This window comes from Apus apus, chromosome 1 (assembly GCF_020740795.1).
Source record: "Apus apus isolate bApuApu2 chromosome 1, bApuApu2.pri.cur, whole genome shotgun sequence".
NCBI lineage: Eukaryota > Metazoa > Chordata > Aves > Apodiformes > Apodidae > Apus > Apus apus.
The window spans coordinates 128,085,789-128,106,386 of record NC_067282.1 but is presented as its reverse complement, the minus strand read 5'-3'; the positions used below and the strand labels follow the sequence as shown (position 1 = coordinate 128,106,386).

The following is a 20,598-nucleotide window of genomic DNA, read 5'->3' as shown; positions in this document are numbered from 1 at the left end:
TCTGATACATTTTTCTTCATGTGCTGATTGAAAAACAAACCAGACCTTCCAGATTTTCTTCCATTTGACCTTAATGCTGAGTTTTCCTATTGAAATAGGAAGGCTCAATTCAACTTTATAAAAGAGAAAAGAAGCCAAGATATAAATATATCTGGAATAATTCAGAACCAACTTATTGAAAAACATCCACTCCTGAAACTTATTGGAAGAGCTCTGTAATATGGAATATAGATTTGATGAAAAAAGGATCATGAGAGCAACGAATCTGTTTGTCATCTGCATAGTAATACTTAGTCATTTGAGTAATATAATCAGGGAGTGTGATGATAGAGACATAGACCAATGCAGAGCCAAGAATGAAGTCCTGTGGGACATCAGCTGTAAGTGAAAAAGGACTTGATTAAGGATGGCTGTATCAAATAACAAGGGAATGGTCAGAGAAATATAACTTTAGCCAGCACAACATGTTAGTTTTAATGATATATCTAGAGTAACTAGAAGTTATTGTGAGTATTTAAATAGAAGGCTGACAGCATTTCATTAGACCAAATATTAAATTGTATTAATGAACACATGTACCTTGATAATTTCAGGTGATTAACCAGATTATACCATTTAGTGGATGTCTCAAGTAGACAGTTGCAAATCCACTCTGGCAATGAGAAAAGCAAGTTCTAGTTTTTGCTAATGTTTGTAACACAATAAGCACCCTGGGAATAAGTTAGAGGAACAGATATTTACCAGTCATCTTAATTATAAAGGCAAAAAGGGCATGGAAACAGACAGCTGGAACTGCTGCAGGTGAAAGCTTGAAAAGTGGGGAAAGGAGCCTTGCCAGAGGAGTAGCTGGTGTAAGTTTTTATTTTGAAGCCTCAACAGAAAACTAGTTAGGTGGTTTATCCCTTGAGATATGATATGGGACTGATGATTTAAAATTTATTTTAAATTTTAATGTTAGGAAAATACACAAAGGTGTGGGAAACATGGTTCTAGTATTCTAGCAATCACAAGCTAAATATTCAGCAGTCTATTGTTCTGCACTTTTTGTTCACCAAGCAACAGGAATCACTTGGTCCTGTTTTCTCTGCTTCATTTATTTTGCATTAGTCCTTATTAAAATTACCTCAGTTTCCTATAATGGGGTGATTTTTAAGGCTTTTTAAGGCTCTGATTCCTCAGCATCTGATATCACTTCATGAAAAGTACAACTTTCTGATCTATTTTTCTTCAAATATACAGAGGTCTTATTCTTATTCTGGTTGTTTGTCTCAAGTTATCTGACTTCCTTTATTTGCAATCTGTGTAGTCATATGAGCCAGATCTGGAAACAACCAACTAGATCAGACTGTCCCTCCTTTTGCTAATGTATATTATAGTCCCCCAGAGGACACATGCTTTATTTTAGCCAAAAAGCTATGAAGAAGCCTCCTGATCTTCACCCACTGAAATTTAAACTATCATCTGTTATTAATATATTTTCATCAAATGATTACCAGAACATCTGCTCATGCCCAGTAGATTTTTACTTCCTTTTCTTAAACCTGACTTCCCCCAAGGACTGATGAAAGAGACATTCTGCAGCTCATTCTGCTCTTTAAAATAACATTGGTCCACTGAAGAAATGTTAGATCACAGTGATGTAATGATCTTTGTAGCTCATATTGCAGATATAAGAGAAATTAGAGCAAAATGACTGCAGGAAAAAGAGTAGGATTTCCATCTAACTCTATATTTTTTTATTATTTTTTTTTAAATCAATCAGGAAACATTATGAAACGTTCAGCAAATGCATGTTTGGTGTAGAGATGAAGTTGTAAGCATTAATACATCTATATCTAATGATTAGATACTGGTTCTAAATTGCTAATGCCAGTGTGGTATGATACAGCTTCATTTGGGAATTTATATAAATTGTATGAAAACAAAAGAAAATATCACAGTGGCTGAGAGGAGAGGCTTTTCTGAGGTAAATGTGCTGCAATAGTCTCTTAGATTTAGACATATGTTTAGACTGTGAGTCCTGTTTCTGTTTAAAACTTTTCTTAACTCAAAGCTTTTGAGAAAGAGAACTTTTCCTGGAGTCAACTTCCCCCAGAAGTTGCTGCATTTCTGTGGATATGTTCTGTGTTCCTGGCTTTGTAGAATTATGCTGCTTGTTAATTATAGTGACATTAAGCTATGTCTGTTAATGTTCTTTCTCTAGACATAGGCAACTGCTTCTATGTATAATAGGCAGCTACTCACAGGTGGGGCACCCAAGTTTTGCATTTCAACGTGCAACCCAGATATGTTTCTCATCCAGTTGGACACCCTTCTTCAGTTTTATTGTCTCAGTTGTTAATTTCAGGATATATGAGGGTGTGCAAATGGAGATTCATGCTCCTCTGAAGGAAGGGGACTGTCCTGATTCCTACACGTGGATGTGTGAGAAAATGCAAAGTGGCTGTATGCCCTAGCACCAAAGCCCCAGCATGCACGTAGCTATACAAAGACCATTAATATTAGCTTCAATCAAGCTTTTAAAGTCTCCCCCCGTCCACTTCCATGTCCTTCCCCAAATACGTCCTCATATCATCTTTCTAAACTCCCAACTTTTATTCCCTTCATTTCCAAAGCAAGCGTTCATCTCTATAATTTACTACTATAATTTATTTGTGTGCATTGAGGAAAATTCTGTATCAACATGCCTAGACTTAATTTTTGTGCTTTTGCCAGGGGTGCTGCTTTCTGATCTGAGAGTGCCTTTGTGTGCTTAGATGTGCTACCAGGACAGCACCTTCTCAACAGGCCAGATGGCAGCAAACTGCCAGTGCAGTGGTACTCTTGTGCCATTTTCTGCCTCTGCACAGCATAACCAGTTATTTGCATAAACATCAGGCTCATTCTCTCCAGAAGTTAAATTTAAATGCTTTGTTTCGGTTGCTTCTTCAACTGCAGATCTTTAGGGCAGTGAATGTTGGGCTTGATCCCTCTACTAATCTGATCAAATGTCCAGGAAATAGTATGGCAAAACTGAAAATGAGAACCTAAAGCAAAGCCAACCCAGAGGAGAAGAAATGTTTTTTCTTTGTTGGTTCAGATGGGCACAAAACTCCACTCATCAAGTCAGATTACTTACAAAATACCTGAGTACAGGAGCTGTAGCTTGGAGTCTTCTGGAACTGTAGATTTCTTTCTTCATGAGGAGCACAGTTACACTGAGGGCAGTAAATTTATGGATTCTAGAGCATTAGAAGATTCAGCTTTTAAATTAAAAGTTACTTTTAAGCCCAACTGTAATGGACGTTTGTTACTCACTGTGATTACCAGCTGTTGCATGATTTAGTTAGAGTTGGCATCTCGAAACCTTATTACTGTGTTCTGTTCAATAATACTGAAATACATTGTTTTCACTACATTGTGTTTCAGAACAAGAGCCAAGGATTGAGTTTTGTCCGTATACATGCACCTTGGCAAGTGCTAAGTCGAGAAGCAGAACTCCTTAAAATAAAAATGCCCACTAAAAAGGTAAGTGTCTTCCCTCTTCTATAAGCTAGTTGTGTGACTGAAGAAGGGTGGATTACAATGGGACTTCAAAGTATAGAAGCCCGTAACATTGCTTTATTTCAAAATCAGAGTAAATTAACTGCCAGGCTTATTCTTTCACATTACTGATTATTTTGAGATGATTTAGTACTCAGAGTCAGCTTTAAAGATGGGATTTTCAAAGGGGATTTCAAAGACCACGGAGGCAGCTGGCTGGTAGACTGCATCCAGAAGAGGGATGACAGAAGTGATTTTTAAGGAGGACTTTGAAAGCTGAGAAGGCAGTAGCTATTTGGATTTTTATCGAGGACCTTCCTCAAAGGTGAGGTGCATTCTGGGAGATAGTATGATAGCTGGTCCTTGCCTTCAGATTTCTCTAAAGTCAGGGGATGCTGAGGGAGTCACTTTTGGTGGTATCAAAGACTTAGTGCGTTCAGACTTGCCCATTGTCTTTAAATCTTTAGTTCACTATTTTCTTTATGGCTGTAGTTGCTGACAGTATCTAGAGCTTTCAGCAGAGTTGCTGGCAAACATTGTAAATTCTGAGGAGCAGATTCCAAAATCTGTGGTCCTGCAGTAAGTTGGCATGCTGGGAAACAGTCCCACTTAGCAGAACTGCCTTCTGCTTTCAGCTAGCTCTACTCATCAATTGCACTACTGAACACCTATTTCATTGTATTGCTGTTGGAATTAAATGACAAATGGATTTTATTTGCTTCCATAGGGTTGTTGTTGTTGTTTTTTGTAGTTGTTTTAGTTTTGTTTTGTTTTTTGTTTGTTTATTTGTTTTTGTTCTGGTTTGGGGTTTTGTATTTGTTGTGTGTGGTGGGTTTTTTTGGTTGGTTGGTTGCTTTGTTTTGTGGTGGGTTTGTTTGATTTGGTTTCGTTTTCCATATTGATTGTTTCCACCCAGCAGAAGCTTCAATGTTGTTCATATCTCATGGTCTTACAATCTGTCAATGTCAGGAGCTTGGACAAGCCCATCTTCTATAGGTTTACTTTTTTGTGTTTGCATGTAATAAAAATCCAAACCAAATCAAAAAGCCTTTGAAAATGAGTAGGTTTTAGAAAGCAACAGTATCTCTGTCCTTTCTGGCACGTTGATGGATGTGTAGGCCTTTCTGGATATGCACCTACATATTCAGCTCCTCTCTTTGATCCCTTCCCAGCTTAGTTCCTTTTGTTCATTTTTACTGCCTGCTCATTTCTCTCTCCTTCATCCCTCATGGGAATTTTCCTGTCCTAGCTTTTTCCAGGTACACCAAAGCAAATTTTACACTATTTTAATTGAGGAATGTTGTGATCGTACTATTCTGAGTCAAGGTCTCTGGGAGTGGATAGTCACCCATGGCTGCCCACACATGAGCAGTTCCATATCTCCTTCTCTTCTCTGAATGGGAGAAAAAAACCACAGTAAATCATAAAGCCCTAAAGGCACAGAAACATCTGGGGTAAAGACATCTAAAAATATAGACAAATTACTTCATTTAACTGCTATGTATTTAACTGGATGCTATGTATAGCATCCTCTTTAAAGAAACATATTTCAGTCATAGAATGCTTGAGGTTGGAAGGGACCTGAAAGATCATCAGGTTCCAACCTCCCTGCTATGAGCAGGGACATCTCACACTAGACCAGGCTGCAGAAGTCTCATCCAACCTGGCCTTAAACACCTCCAGGGAGGAAGCATCAACAACCTCCCTAGACAACGTATTCCTCATTACTACCCTCATGATGAAGAAGTTCTTCCTGATGTCTAACCTAAGTCTACCCTCTTTCAGTTTAAAACCCTTGTCCTATTACTGCCCTCTCTGGTGAAAAGCCCCTCCCCAGCTTTCCTGTAGCCCCTTCAGGTACTGGAAGGCTGCTGTAAGGTCTCCCTGGAGCCTTCTCTTCTCCAGCCTGAACAGCCCCAACTCTCTCAGCCTGTCCTCATAGCAGAGGTGCTCCAGGCCTTTGATCATCTTGGTGGCCCTTCTCTGGACCCTCTTCAACAGCTCCATGGCTTTCCTTTGCTGAGGGCTGCAGAACTGTACGCAGTACTCCAGGTGGGGTCTCACCAGAGCAGAGGGGCAGAATCCCCTCCCTGGCCCTGCTGGCCACACTTCTTTTGATGCAGCCCAGGATGCAGTTGCTCTCTGGGCTCCAGCACACACTGGCAGCTCACGTCGAGCTTCTCATCAACTACCACCCCCAAGTCCTTCTCCTCAGGACTGCTCTCTATTCTCCCCCAAGCCTGTATTCATGCCTCAGGTTGTGCTGACCGAGGTGCAGGACCTTGGACTTGGCCTTGTTGAACTTCATGAGGTTGGCACTGGCCCACCTCTCCAGCCTGCCAAGGTCCCTCTGGATGGCATCCCTCCCTTCTAGGGTGTCAACCACATCACACAATGAACCAACTGGGTCTGTGCACACTTTGTGTTGAAAGATTGCCATATAACCAACATCTATTGAATAGCGTGACAAATATTCAAAGAGCAACTGGACGTGGAGTGACTGATTAGGGAATTATGAAAACAGTATTCAGGTTTGTACCTGTAATTTTTTTTGGTGTGCAGAAAAAGGTGAGAATGATATATTTACCAACAAGGAAACCAGATCTCAAATTTCATGAAAATTCACCCTACGGTAATAAGTTGTTTTGTATAACTTAAAAGTAATATGGCATTTTTAATGAGAAGATTGCTGACAACTCTTGTTGATGACATTATTTTTCTATTATCTCAGCAGAAGCTCTACCAGTGCACTACCAGAAACCAAGAATGACAGGAAAACTATGCTCATGTCTCAATTTTTTTTTTTTTTTTTTTTCAATTAAAGACAGTTGGATGAGGAATTTCCTGTGAAGAAAACAAAAATTCACTTTGGAAAACTGAAATCTTGTATGGTGGGGATTTGGCAGTACAAACAGAAAAATTCAGTCAGTAACCACTAAAAAAAATTCCTGGTTTTGTTCAGAGAGACAAAGTTTGTTTTCAAGTCACATTAGGTATTTTCTGTGATGCTATTTTTACTTATTCAAACATCCAATGAAACCATAAAGAAACCATTTTTAGTGGAAAGTATTTATCCACCTCTAAACATGATGAATTAGTTGCAAAATTATTTATTTTTTTTCCAAATGTTCTGTCTTAAATAATTTTTCTGGACAAATGTCATGCTGGGAAAAGGTACTTTTTGAGGAATATACCAACATACTTCTGGATATGATAATACAGTTCATAGAATCATGGAATGTATTGGGTTGGAAGGAACATTTAAAGGTCACCTCCCTACAATAAGCAGGGACATCTCACACTAGAACAGATTGCTCAGAGCCCCATCAAGCCTGACCTTGAATGTATCCAGGCTTTTAAAAGTATGCTAAGAGGAAGAGGAGATCTAAGGAAAATCTTGGACCAATACCTGTTGGAGATGGTCACCTGACAAATAGTGGTGAAGAAAAGGGTGGTTTTTTTGCCTCAAGCTTGCATTGTATCCTGGGCTGCATCAAAAAAGGGTGATCAGCAGGTTGAGGGAGGTAATTCTCCCCCTCTACCCCACTCTGAGATCCCACCTGGAGAACCATGTCCAGTTCTGGGGCCTCCAACAAAAGAAGGACAGAGAGCTTTTAGAGAGAGTCCAGACGAGAGCCACAAAGATGATCAGAGGACTGGAACACCTCTCTTATGAAGATAAGCTGAGAGAGTTGGAGTTGTTCAGCCTGGAGAAGAGATAAGCTGAGACAGTTGGAGTTGGTCAGCCCAGAGAAAGAGAAGGCTTTGGGAAGACCCTATAGCCGCCTTCTAGTATCTGAAGAGAGCCTACAGGAAAGCTGGAGATGGAGTTTTTACGAGGACATGTAGTGTTAGGACAAGTGCTAATGGTGTAAGATGAAAGAGAGTAGATTTATATTAGATATTAGGAGGAAATTCGTCACTGTAAGGGTGGTGAGACACTGGACCAGGTTGCCCAGAGAAGTTGTGGATGCCCCCTCTCTGGAACTGTTGAAGGCCAGGTTGGATTTGACTTTGAGCAACCTGTTTTAGTGGGAGGTGTCCCTGCCCATCGCAGTGGGTTTGGAACTAGACAATCTTTAAGGTCCCTTCCAACCCAAACCATTCTATTAATCTTTGACCTTGAGCTGCCTGATCCTCTTGAGTTGGAGGACAACAACTTCAGGAAGAGTGACTTGCCTTTTGTGGTCACTGAATTTGTAATGGCCTGTCTGTATCAGCTGAATGTTCAGAAGACCATGGGGCCTGGTGGGATTAATCTCTACTGAAGGAGTTAGTGGATGTTACAGTGAGATCCCTTTCAATCATCTGCCAAAGGTCTTCAGAGTCTGGGGAGGTCCATGGTGACTGGAAGCCAGACAGTATTTACAGATTAGGAGAAGGGTGAGAAGGAAAGCCCCGGAAACCACTGCCCTGTTTGTTTAACCTCGGTACCTGGAAAAATTGCAGAAAAGATAGTATCAGGTGCCTTTGAAAGGCATTTAAAGGACAATGCAGCCATCAAGCATAGTCAATATGGTTTCATGAAGGGAAAATCCTTTTATAGGAAATACAGTCCTATAGTTATAGTAAAGTCCTATAACCAATTTTTATATCCTTCCCCAATATCGTTATCTGCTTAGTGGATGATGGGAAGGTGGCAGATGTAATTTTTTCTGCATTTTAGTAAAATTTGTTATTGTGTTGCTCACAGTATTTTTCTGGACAAGTTGTCCACCTGTGAAATGAACAAGGTGTGCTGAGTGAAGAACTGGTGGAAAGGTAGGGCTCAAAGGGTTGTAGTGAATGGGGCTACATCTGGCTGCTGACCCATCATCAGCAGTGCTCCTCAGGGTTCAATTCTACAGCCAGGTCCTTTTAGGATGTTTATCAATGATCTGGCTGCAGAAGCTGAATTCACCATTAGCAAGTTTGCTGATGATGCTGAACTGGGAGGTGCTGTTGACTTTCTTATAGAACAAGAGGCCTTGCAGATGTGTCTAGAAAGATTGGAGCCTAAAGCCAAGATCAATAGCATGAAATTCAAGAAGAACAAATTATGGATTCTGCAAGTGGGACAGAGTAAAGCTGGACACAAGTCCCAGCATTGGGAGAGGACTGGCTGGAGGGTGTGCCTTGCAGAGTGTACTGGTTGGCAGCAGTTTCAGTACAAGTCAGAAGTGCCCTCGCAGCCCAGAGGGAAAAACACATCCTGGGGTGCATCAAGCATGCATAACAAGCCAAAAAAGATAGTTTATGATTCTTTTGTATTTACTGTTGGGGCAGCCTCCCCTTGAGTACTGCAAGCAGTTCTGGATGCTACCATTTCAGAACAGTGTTCAGGTACTGGAATGCATCCAGAGGAGGGCAACGAGGCTGATGAAATAGATGGAAAGAATGTCCTGTGAGGAGGACATAAGCTCATGTTTGGTAAGGTTGTCTGTATTTCAGGAAAAAAAAAGACTGGTATTTCTGGAAATAGCACTAGCTGTTTCCTAGCACTTCACAGCAAGCTGAATCAGCAAAACCTAGGTTCTTGAACTGAAAATTGCCAAATGGCCATGAACCTGGCATCCTCACTTCTAATGGCATATGTACATGTACCGTCAGACCATCCTAGCGATTGTTGCCCAGGAATAATTTATTCTGCTGGGACAGTATAACTGGCAGCAGGTAAAGGCCCTCCCTGCTTTGTCTGGTCCCTCTATTCCCAGATACAAAGTCAAAATAATTAATCTACCTTTCTGTCACCTCTCCGCTGCTCCTAGTTTAGTTAGTAAAGATGTTCCTTGTATTGACCATTCTGCACTGAGTTTTCTTCTGCAAATAGCTTGTGAAGGACAAGAACTTCTTTTTTTTGGAACTCAAACCCTTATGGGTTCAGGTGCCAGCTGTTGCATGGCAATGTATCTTCTTCTAATTACAGATTTAAACACACCTGTATAGCTAATTCTGTATATTTATTTTTATTTCTTTTAAATGTAAGTAGATTTTTGGAAGTGAAATGCTAATGTGCAATATTTTATTTACTCAGATGTATGAAATCACAGAAGAAGGGGGAATACTCAAAACATTAAATGAGATTTGGTGCAAACTGACGGAACCTCTGCAACCTGAGGTGCCAAAACCAGAAAATGCCAACATGAAAAGCCTGTCTTACCCATTTTCCAGAGAGAAAGTATATTTGTGAGTACTTGAAATTGTGATGAATGATGACAAAAACTGTAACTTTTCATTTTAGTTTTGTCATTTTTTCTATCAGTATTTCAATGAAAATGTAGAAATTCATAGAATATTTCTGGAAATTCTGAGGAAACAACCAAGATGTCAGATTATTCCTGAATAATATTTCCAAGTGATAAAAGCATGTCTGCGTATATTTATTGAAGGCCATGTAAACAGACCTAAGGTAAATGAACATGTATTGTCACTGAGCTCAGCTTCAGTGGAGTAACAGAAATATAAGTTACAGAGGCTTTTTGCCAGTGTTTTACTTCCTTCTGCTAGATAAGGCACCAGAAGGAGTGCAACAAATAAAATATCTATGTTTTTAGCTTGAACTGTAAAACTCCTAACACTAAATTCTGGATTATTTGTTTTGCCCATTTTGAAAAAAGAAAGAGCTAGTAGAAATCCAATAAAATTTTCCTCTTGCTAGATTTGTTGTCGTAACTAAAACTTGGCAAATAATATGCATTTAAGGGATTCTTGACTCCTGCCCTTTCACTCAGAATAATACTTCTGGGGCCAGTTTGACATTAACCACTCTTTTTTTCACTCATGGGTGTCTCCTTGTATTTATGTCAGATAAATACAATTCAATAATAAATATAATGACCCACCCTATAATTTATTGTCCTCTGCCAATTTTAATTAATAGTGAATACAAGTAAAATTGATTGAGAGGAAGAAAACGGAAAGGCTAATTTCACGTATTATGATTTTAAGGTTTAATGGAATGCATAATTCCAGTGGAATAGTTATTTGAAAGTAAGTGAAATGCTGACTGGTTAGTTGCCTAGAAGAGAGTAATGAAAATCTGCATTAGACTAGTTGAAACCTAATGACATAACCTCAGCATGTTATAGTGTTGAGGGTATGTTATAAGGAAAAGATTAAAAGGTCTTCTCGTGGAGACAACATACAAGCTCTCCTTACCCAAAAAGGCCTTTTGCATTACTTAATATTTTTGCAGTTTTGTGCCCACCATCATTGCAGCCCAGAGTTCTGAATGACTAGGTCATAAATAGCACAGCCTGGTATGCTGTGCTATTTCATCTATATTTCCTTTAAACATCTGTTTTTCTTAATTGCTGCACCTTTTAAATTAATTCTAAACTAGCATCTTTTATGTTGTTTTGCTCATTACTGCCATGTCTGAAAATATAACTGATTTGGGTTTTTTTCTCTCAATATTTTAGGTATAACATTAAAGACAAAGACACGTTTTTTGACAACGCTACCCGCAGCCGAATAGTGAGTGAACAAAAGAAACATATCATTGACTTCTTGTGCCACCTGTGGTTTGCTTTAATAGGCAGTGGTTTTGACTACTTTGCCAGTTTCATAGAATCATAGAATCCTAGGGGTTGGAAGGGACCTTGAAAGATCATCTAGTCCAACCCCCCCTGCCAGAGCAGGGTCACCTAGAGCACATCACACAGCAACTTTTCCAGGCGGGTTTTGAATGTCTCCAGTGAAGGAGACTCCACAACCTCTCTGGGCAGCCTGTTCCAGGGCTCTGTCACTCTCACAGTAAAAAAAATTTTTCTGATATTCACCTTAAACCTCCTATGCTCCAATTTGCATCCATTACTCCTTGTCCTATCACTGGTCATCACTGAAAAAAGCTTAACTCCATCTTCTTGACACTCACCCTTTACGTATTTGTAAACATTGATGAGGTCACCCCTCAGTCTCCTTTTCTCCAAACTAAAGAGACCCAGCTCCCTCAGCCTTTCCTCATAAGGGAGATGTTCCACTCCCTTAATCATCTTTGTGGCTCTGTGCTATACTCTTTCAAGCAGTTCCCTGTCCTTCCTGAACTGAGGGGCCCAGAACTGGACACAATACTCCAGATGCGGCCTCACCAATGCAGAATAGAGGGGGAGGAGAACCTCTCTTGACCTACTAACCACACCCTTTCTAATGCACCCATTTCACCAGTTTCATCAGTTTATATATTCTTCTCTTGCTTCCAAACACTGAGCAGTCATAAACACTTAGGGAGCTGCCCAGTGGTCCAGGAGTAGAAGATGCTGTGTAGGTGTCTTGGTTTAAAACCAGCCGGTAACTAAGCCCCGTGCAGCCACTTGCTCACTGCCCCCCAGTGGGGTGGGGGAGGGAGCTGGAAGAGCAAAAGGGAGCAAACTGTCAGGCTGAGATAAGGACTGTTTAATAGATAAAGGAAAAGCCTTGAGCACAAGCAAAGCAAAACCAAGAATTCCTTCACTACTTGGAGTATGTTCAGCCATCTCCAGGAAAGCAAGGCACTAGCACACGTAACGGTTACTTGGGAAGACAAACACCACCACTTCCTTCCTCTTCCCTCCGTTTATATGCTGAGCGTGACATATGATATGGAATATCCCTGTAGTGAGTGGGGGTCTGCTGTCCTGGCTGTGTCTCCTCTCAGCTTCTTGTGCACACCCAGCTTACTCGCTGGTGGGGTGAGGTGAGAAGCAGAAATGGCCTTGTCTCTGAAAGCATCCCTGTATTGTCAGCACAAACCCCACAAAACACAGCCCCACAGCAGCTACTGTGGAGGAAATGAACTCCATCCCATCCAAAAACAGGCTAGTATGGAAACACAGCTACTGTCTCCTCTCTGTTGTTCAAAGCTGTTATTAAGCCCTGCTTCCTAATCTTCAATCAGATTTTATTCCTTCAAAGGACCTCCTCTACTTCCCAGCTCAAGCAGTCTTTGTTGAGAACCCTTGTATAATGTTACTGAGAACCTGCTAGGTCTCCAGCAAGTTAGTGAGGCAAGATGCCAACCCTTCCCTAACATGCTATGTTCATCCATACAGACTTGGGCTTCCTAGACATAACAAACTAACTGATCACTTTAAATGCATCTTCACAGAATCATCACAGCTGGAAAAGACCTCTAGGATCACCAAATTCAACCTTTCACCCAGGGAAAAAAAACCCAGCAACAACAAATAAAAAACCCCACTCAAACAAACAAACAAACAAATCTCAATGTAATACTTAAAGTAAAAGCAAAATGTTTTTTAGAAAGCCATATCTTGTTGTTATTTTCTTTAGTGTAAAATTCTCATTGTACCTGAAGTTCTTATATTTGGTATAGTTTTATAAGGATGTGAAGCAGCAGAACTTAGCCTACAAATGTTAGGGCAGATAATATGGTAATAAGAGTTGCCATAGCATTGTTGTTAACTAGTAGCCTCAAGCCATGCACTTATGTATGAATGAAACATATGATTTAAATATATGTGTTAATAAACTCTACGGAAAACTATTTATTTATTTATTTATTTTAATTGCTAACTCCATGAAGAAACTGGTGCAAAAAGATTATTTATGTGTTATATTGCTGTTCTTTTCCACAGGTACATGAAATTTTGAAGCGCACACCTACAAAAACCAGAAACAGCATGGGTAAGAACTAGGGAAGATAATGATATATGTTGTTTAGAAAGGAATTGTTCAGTTATCTCACAGAACATTCATTTTTCTAGTAGAACACAAAAGTAGGCTATCACATTTCCACAAAAAAATCAAGATGGAAACAAACGCTTTTGTTCTGAAAAATAAATTAAAGCTTTCTGGTTCATGGTTTGGGTGGAACGTGGCACTAGGATCTTGCTTTTCATTTCTACAGGTGCAGGATCTGGCTCAAAATTTGCGTTTCGTGAGTTGTTATAAAACTGGATCTGATTATTGTACAATCTGTTTTTGAAAATTCTATTGTCACCTACAATATGTTACATTATTTCTTCCAGAAGCAGGTTTTTCTTGCCATTTCAATAGATTCGTGTGTATTTCCAGGTTATTTTTGTCACTGGAGCTTTAAAAATTATGTCCATGAGTGGCATAGTAAAATATATCTCTTAACTAGGACCGTTTTGAAGATAGTCTGATACTTAGTGGTAATCCTGAAATATTTTGAGCTTTTGTTTTCTTGAGGTTCAGAACATGTACAAATGTACTTATTTTCTTTCTTCTACTATTTTCTTTAATCAATCATGATATCATGGCATAACCCCCTGGTGGTGAAGAAGCGATAGTGCTTAGCTGACGTTTTCTGAAAGTCCTCTGTAAGCTTGACCACTTGGGTGTAGATCACCATGTCCTGGGGTAGTGTACTTGGAAAGAGTAATTCTGATTCAATTCATGCATGTAGTGTTAAGGGTATTTTTCTTTGTACGAAGGAAGAACTATATTGGTAATACCTATCTAGCACCTCAGACCAGAGGGTTTTCCCCCAAAATTTCAGGATGATAGTTGTGTAATTTGGGTATTTTGTTTTTCACCCCTGAAGACAAGCTAGGTAGTTACTTCTCACTGGACTTTGAAAGCAAAGCAGTCTGGAATAAACTGCTAATCTTAATTTTAATTGTCATCTAATGGAACAATTCTTTTCACCTGCAGAAACTCAGGACAGAATGGCTATGAGAACTATAGGTCTTGAGAGGCAGTAGTGCTCTTGTGTGTGACTATAGCTCAGTAGTCATTCACTGGGGGTTCAGTTGCTAAAGACTTGTAGTCTGTGGTCACTGTGATAGTGCCATGTCTCTGTATCTTCCTGTACTTTTCACCAGCCTTCCTGTTTACAGTCTCTAGGACTCAGTAGTTATTGTCCTGCTGTGTCCAGCTTTCCAGCATAACCATGAATTTGCTGAGCACAAACAGATTTAACTCCTGCAAATAAAGAGGTGTTGTTCCAAGCTCAATGTGGCTTATGTATTGGTAAGAGGAAGGGTAGAAAACCAAGAACGTGGTTCAGTGAAAATAAGACCTGGTCTAGTATTAGTCAATAGTGAGTAAGGGTTGGTTCAATCACAATCTTCTGTGAAAGTGGGTTTTTTATTGTTTGGGTGCGTCAGTGGGGCACCATGGTTTTAATCATTGCCAAGCTCTGAGGACTTCCCACGTGCTTTCCTCCTCACTCACGTGCCTCTTTGTTACTGGGATGAGAAAGTGCTCAAACCAGTCTTTGTACCATAGTAGTTCACTGAAGAAAAAGCACCGTATGGAAATGAGCTTTTCTGTGGAAACATGTTTTCCATAGCCAGGTACTTCTAGCTTGGTATGTACTCATCTTGACAGGGTTTTGAATATTTTCATTAATACATCTCGGTCGCTTTTGTAATGTCATTAACTTCAATCTGTATTAATCTTTTCTGTTTAAGGGTGTCTACCTGTTGACCATCTTAATTTTTTTTGTTTTTTAGGTATTGGCACATTAATAGCAAACAATGTTTATGATGCAGCATACCCTCTTCATGATGTATGTATATACTATTACAAATCTAGCTCTCTGATAGCACCACTCAATAGTGCATGTGTTTATTGCTTGTGGCAACGAAAATGTATTTTAAGTATGTGATTCTAGTCTGAAACCTCTTACATAAGTATATTTCAAGTTGTGAAACCTAAAAGTAAAATCAACAATTTAGGAGCAATTAAGAAATTTCTTGTTGAATTTTGTCTGGTTTTACATCAGCTGTGAAATTATTTTCTTTCTCTAGGGTGAATATGAAGGCCAAAATGATGACATGAATGAAAGAAAGGTAAAACACATAGAAAAATTAATCTCATATTAGATTTAATGTGATAAATGGGAATTAGTGTCCTAAACGCTATCAAAAAGCATTAGCCACTATTCAGTGAAGTAAATGCTTTTATAAATCCATATATTTTTTCATGACTGTTTTCTTCTGTTTCTGCATATATATTTTTTTTTCACAAGAATTTTTATTAAGTCTTCATATTAAATATTTCCATGAATTTAATTTAATATTTACATGTTGGAATGCTTCCATTTTTCTCCACATGCGGAGACGAGATTTTTCAACCTTTCTGGAAGGAAAAGTTAAATAACATAGACAATTATTTTCTTTCCATAACCAGATGATACTATGATACTATAGAACAATGCTTGCTAGAATAGAACAGAGTTGTATTTTTCATTTGATTGATGCAATCAAAATCTGCTTCCAATTATTTTTTTAAATTGGAAGCTTTTAGCTACAAAATAACTTTTGAAAATATATCACCCCCCAGCTGTCTGCAAAAGAGAAATGGATGCATATTCAAAGCCTGTGTTATTTCAGACTTTTTCATGTGTATGCTTACTATTAGAAATGAGCAAAAACATTTAAATACTGTAATCCATTAATACCCATTCCATATTGTTCTTTAATGTTAGTTCTTTTTTTTTTTTTCCCTTGGTATACAAAACATAAGACAGGAAATAAAGAGGGAAAATTGAAGGGAGAGAAAGGAGGGGCAGAAAGAATGAAGAGAAAGAGAGTGTTTGGATGCTTAAAATATTTACTATATTAGAAATGAAATTGGTGACTTGTAAATAACTTCATCAATGTTTTTAACTATGTGGTATTATATGTTGGTATCTGCCATTACTTGCTTGAAGAAGGGGTGAAAAAAAGCCATTAATTTGGCTAAAGACAGTGTCAGTCTTAAGAGTATAATCACTACAAATGATGATTATTTGAGTACTTGAAGACTGAGTTCGTAGGTCATATAAATGAATCTGATTTCTCTTATGACAGCTTAATAAAAATTTGGAAGCCTAATCTTCTTTGCAGTTTTTTTGGTGAACAGTGTTAACATTCAGCCACTAGATGTCTTCACGTGCCGTATAGAATTTCGTTTAGTATATGAAACTTGGTAAGCAGTAGAGGCAATGTTGAAAAACAAACTAAAAAGAAACTTGTATATTTATGTCTGGTACTTTGAAATGTCGTTCATGGAGAGACTGCCTATTCTACACTTGCAGAATTTTCTTTGAGAGAGTGATAATAGTGATACAGTAATGGACTCTGAAAGCCAACTACATAGTCTACTGGCTTAGAAGGTTAGCAAAATATTTAGAGAAGGTAGATGAGCATTAGTCAATGGAGGAAAAGTGGGTACTGTAGAAAAGGGGGGAAGAGGGCCTAAAAGGGCTAGTGTCTGGAAAATATTCACCCTACTAGTTGTATTTTGTCCTGCCTTCTTTTTATTCTCTCTATTAGGCTCAGTTATGAAGTGTTAAGTATTAAAAACATAAAAGGTTCTTTTCAGAAATACTTCATTGATTATTCACATATGTCTCTGCTGCCTAGCCATTGAATCTGCTGCACTATTTCTATGCATAACATCATCTGTTTTCTATCTGAATCTAATAGTTTCAGTGTTTAATTTCCTGGAAAGCCCTGATCAGGTTTAAAGGGGGGCATTTTCAGTTTGGTTTTTTTCTCTGCCCCTTTTTATTTTGCCCATTTTAACTTATCTGTATCTTCCATTTCAACTGTTTGTTGTATAAGCCAAAAAAATGATTAACTGACCCCTTCATGGGTACTTACACCAATAAGGCAGCACAAGGAATTAAGGTTTATGTACCAGGTCATAATATAAAAGGCTAATCCTTATTAACCCTCTTTGGGATTTCCTTGGAGAAAATGCCCTGTGAAACAATACTTTTGTCACATCCTATGAGAATTAGAAATCCAAAATCAATGAAACTCACACTTTTCCTAAGACAGTTGACTGGAGTAAAGGAATGTCCTTGTTTTAGTTTGATTTCTGCTTAAGAGAAATATTTTTAAGAAATGCATTGCACAGCAGCATGATAATCATTTGCCATGTGTATAAACACTGACTTGGTCTTTTTTAAGCTTCTAGCCCACTGGCAAGTTGTAACCCTTCATTGCTATCAGTATTTTTGACATTGAGAAATACATAAGGGCTTTGTTACCTATCTGGGAAATACACTGTTGTCATATATTACAAAAACATCCTTAGAATATTAGAAGCAGATTGGAAAGTATTATAAACTTAGAGAAAGTGCTGCTTTTAAGTGCAGCTGATAAAATGCAATAAATTATATTACAAAACTCTTCCTATAAGTCCTTTCAATTTAATAACTATCATGAAAGGAGGCACATTCCAGCTTTCAGTTCAATCTTAATCTTGTAAAATCGCAATGTTGAGACAGGTTTAGCATGGGCAACACATGTGAATGGAAAATATTTCTGCCATACTCACCTTTGGAATCAGAACAACCAGTGTTCTGTCATCTGACATAATGCCATAGCAACCTGTTCCTGAACTGACTGCAATTTCAGAAAGATTTCTTTTTTTTTTTTTTTCCCTCTTCAAAATCCATTCTGTAGCTTCATTCAAAACACCTTTAAGGTCTAATAATTTAATAGCATTAACTTTCTGGTGTTGTATATTTCAGTGAATGTATTTCTTAGTATGATTTCGTATGGAAAGAAATAAAATTGTAGGTGGTGTTGTAGGGTAGTAGCAAGGGGTGATTTTGAATAGGTAACCAGAATTATTCATATGAAAACATCAATATGGCAGCCAGGGCAATCCTCTTCAACTGCTGTTGAAGCCAAAGAAAATCAAACCTAATCTCTTAATGTCCTTCCACAAAAGCAAAGCTTTTTGCAAGACTGACCTATAACAACAATATTCTAAAAGCCAAGATCTCCTTGAATCTTATTGCTGAATTCCCAATAGCTTCAGCAGTACATGGACAGAAAATACTTTAGTTCTCCTCACCTAAATATTTGCAAGCCAGTTTCCATATTCTGAACAATAAGATTTTGTCAGGTGCAGATTTCCAGGTCTTAATTGCTTATGTGATATTTATTTAGTTCTTTTCCTGTAGCATCTGCAGGAGGAGCCATATCAACAGTAGAAAAATGTGATTGGAAAACCTCAAAATAAGTCAAGATAACTCTCCAGCTACATAATTTGAAATTTCTCCGCACTTATTTTAATCATACTGTGAACCTCCTAAGATGGGGTAGTGCCCTGCTGTCTGTCAAAAGGGACCACCTGACAGATGCAACTACTGATAATTGCAAAAAACTATACATATGTTGTTACTAACATCCTCTCCAGCTCTTGCATACTTACAGAACCCCATTTTGCAATAATCTATTATTTACTGGGGAAAAAAAGCGCCACACTTCTTTACAATCTATTTTACAGATAGAGCTAGACAGTTTGTAAGCTAGTCTGCAAGTAAGATGATGAGTTCCATGTATTATAGATTTTGAAAAAATCTGAGTTCCTTTTTTCTGTTAAAGAATTAAAATGGTTTGGAGGTGGTAGGTATGTAGGGAAAGATCTGCATACACCATCCTTGCATTGCTGGCCTGGTTAGAGTCTTCCATAACCGAAAAATGTTAAATAAAACTTGGAAGTTTATACTGAAGTATGGGAAATTATTTTATTTTTTGGTACAGATACTTTTAACTCTTAGAAGATGTTTGTGAAAACAGATGGGAGTGCTTGTTTTGAGTTAATTTTCTGTTTTTGTTTTTGTTTGGGTTTTGTTTTGTTTTTGTTTTTAATTTAGTTGCTGTATCAGGAATGGGCAAGATACGGAGCATTTTACAAGTTTCAGCCTATTGACCTCATAAGGTAATCCATACTTGTAAAAAAGCACTAAGGATCCTGGTTCTTAGCTGATGCAAACTAATTCAGTTCCTTCCAGTTACTTCAGCAAATGAAATCTTGGATTGATCAGAGCATTAAAAACAATGCTCTCATTGCTCTTCTGTGCATCTGATGATAGTTTACTGTAACCAAAATGCAATGAACAACGACGTATGTTTGCTTTTGTATAGGGCTTATTCCTGGAAGAATGTAATAATTCAGATTGTTTAAAAAAAAATCATTCAGTCTTTCAAAACAGAGGAATTTCTGTTTACATTGATTAATTTTTATTGGACAGTATGGTCACAAAGTCTGGTGAAACTCGTGTTCACATCAACTATCAGTGTGAAAGTAATGAAGTTTTGAAATTAGATTTTTTTTACTCCTGGTTTTACAAGTTTTGTGCATCTGAACATGTCCACATGTGTTCCAGTGTTTTCTTGTTGTATATCTTGAATTTTCATGTTACAAATATAGGAAAAGTTGGGCTTAAAATAAAACAAAGCAACTGTGTTATTTAAGGAATTTCCACAGTGCCTCTACAAGAAAGCCAAACCAAATCTATTTTAGTTGTATACTATAAATAATGAGTAAAGAAAAGGAAACGTTTGTGAAAACTTCTGAAGTATTCTTATATAAGATATCTGTCTAGGAATGAGTGAAGTGTGATATTAACAAACAAAAAAAACAGGAAAAAAACCCACAAGATTACAACACCTGGTATGTTGTTTGTAAATATTACAAATGTTAAGTCACACTGTGACTGCCTAGAGGTTTTTTTGAGTTTTACCAGACTTGACAGTTCAGCTGAATTAAAAATAGAGGTACATCTGCTTACACTCCATCTTCATTTGTATTTTGCTGTCTACATTATAATGTTTCACTGTACTAATATGATTTCATAGAAATTCTGTGGTTTAAACTTCTGTGAAGAAGAAAAAAAGTACCAGACGTGTGACTGATTCTCTGTTCTGAGATTATTTTTCTTGCTTTTATCTTCCATACTTTGCTTGAATGCAAGTTCGACTGTTACCACTAAAATAAACGTGTTTTTTATTTTCTGGGTAATGTTAGAGTTTTAGAGTATATACACCTGAAGAATTACCATCCTTTTCTTTCTGCAACTGAACTAGTTTTTTACACCTCTGTACTGCAGGGGGGATTTCAAGCTCAGTCTACTGGATGCTTATTCCCTTGCCATCAGCCATGCTTTGTGAATTTTGATAATTTACTGTGATCCTTTTTTCTTTGATTGATTAGATTATACTCAACTCTTTTTTCTGATTATAGGAGCACTGTGTAACTTTACAAGTTTATATTCAGGCTTTGATGGACAGAAGCAGAAGCATTTCTTTCACCTTATATAAAAAGCCTGTTCTGCTTGATGTTTTCAAGTACATTAACTCTGTCCAAGTATGTTGCTTAAATAATATTGACATCCCTAAATTG

At 38.0% G+C, this 20,598-nt stretch overlaps 1 protein-coding gene across 2 annotated transcripts in view; it reads left to right on the top strand.

The window, feature by feature from the left end:
- The window catches only part of ANO2 (anoctamin 2), a 171,077-nt gene that overhangs the window by 31,412 nt on the left and 119,067 nt on the right, over positions 1 to 20,598 (top strand). For both annotated transcript variants that reach the window (XM_051625894.1, XM_051625885.1), the window contains exons 2-8: positions 3,409 to 3,507; positions 9,536 to 9,687; positions 10,923 to 10,977; positions 13,077 to 13,125; positions 14,922 to 14,977; positions 15,219 to 15,260; positions 19,070 to 19,134. In XM_051625894.1, the coding sequence (XP_051481854.1) occupies positions 3,409 to 3,507; positions 9,536 to 9,687; positions 10,923 to 10,977; positions 13,077 to 13,125; positions 14,922 to 14,977; positions 15,219 to 15,260; positions 19,070 to 19,134 (518 nt within the window). The remainder of the gene's footprint in view (positions 1 to 3,408; positions 3,508 to 9,535; positions 9,688 to 10,922; positions 10,978 to 13,076; positions 13,126 to 14,921; positions 14,978 to 15,218; positions 15,261 to 19,069; positions 19,135 to 20,598) is intronic.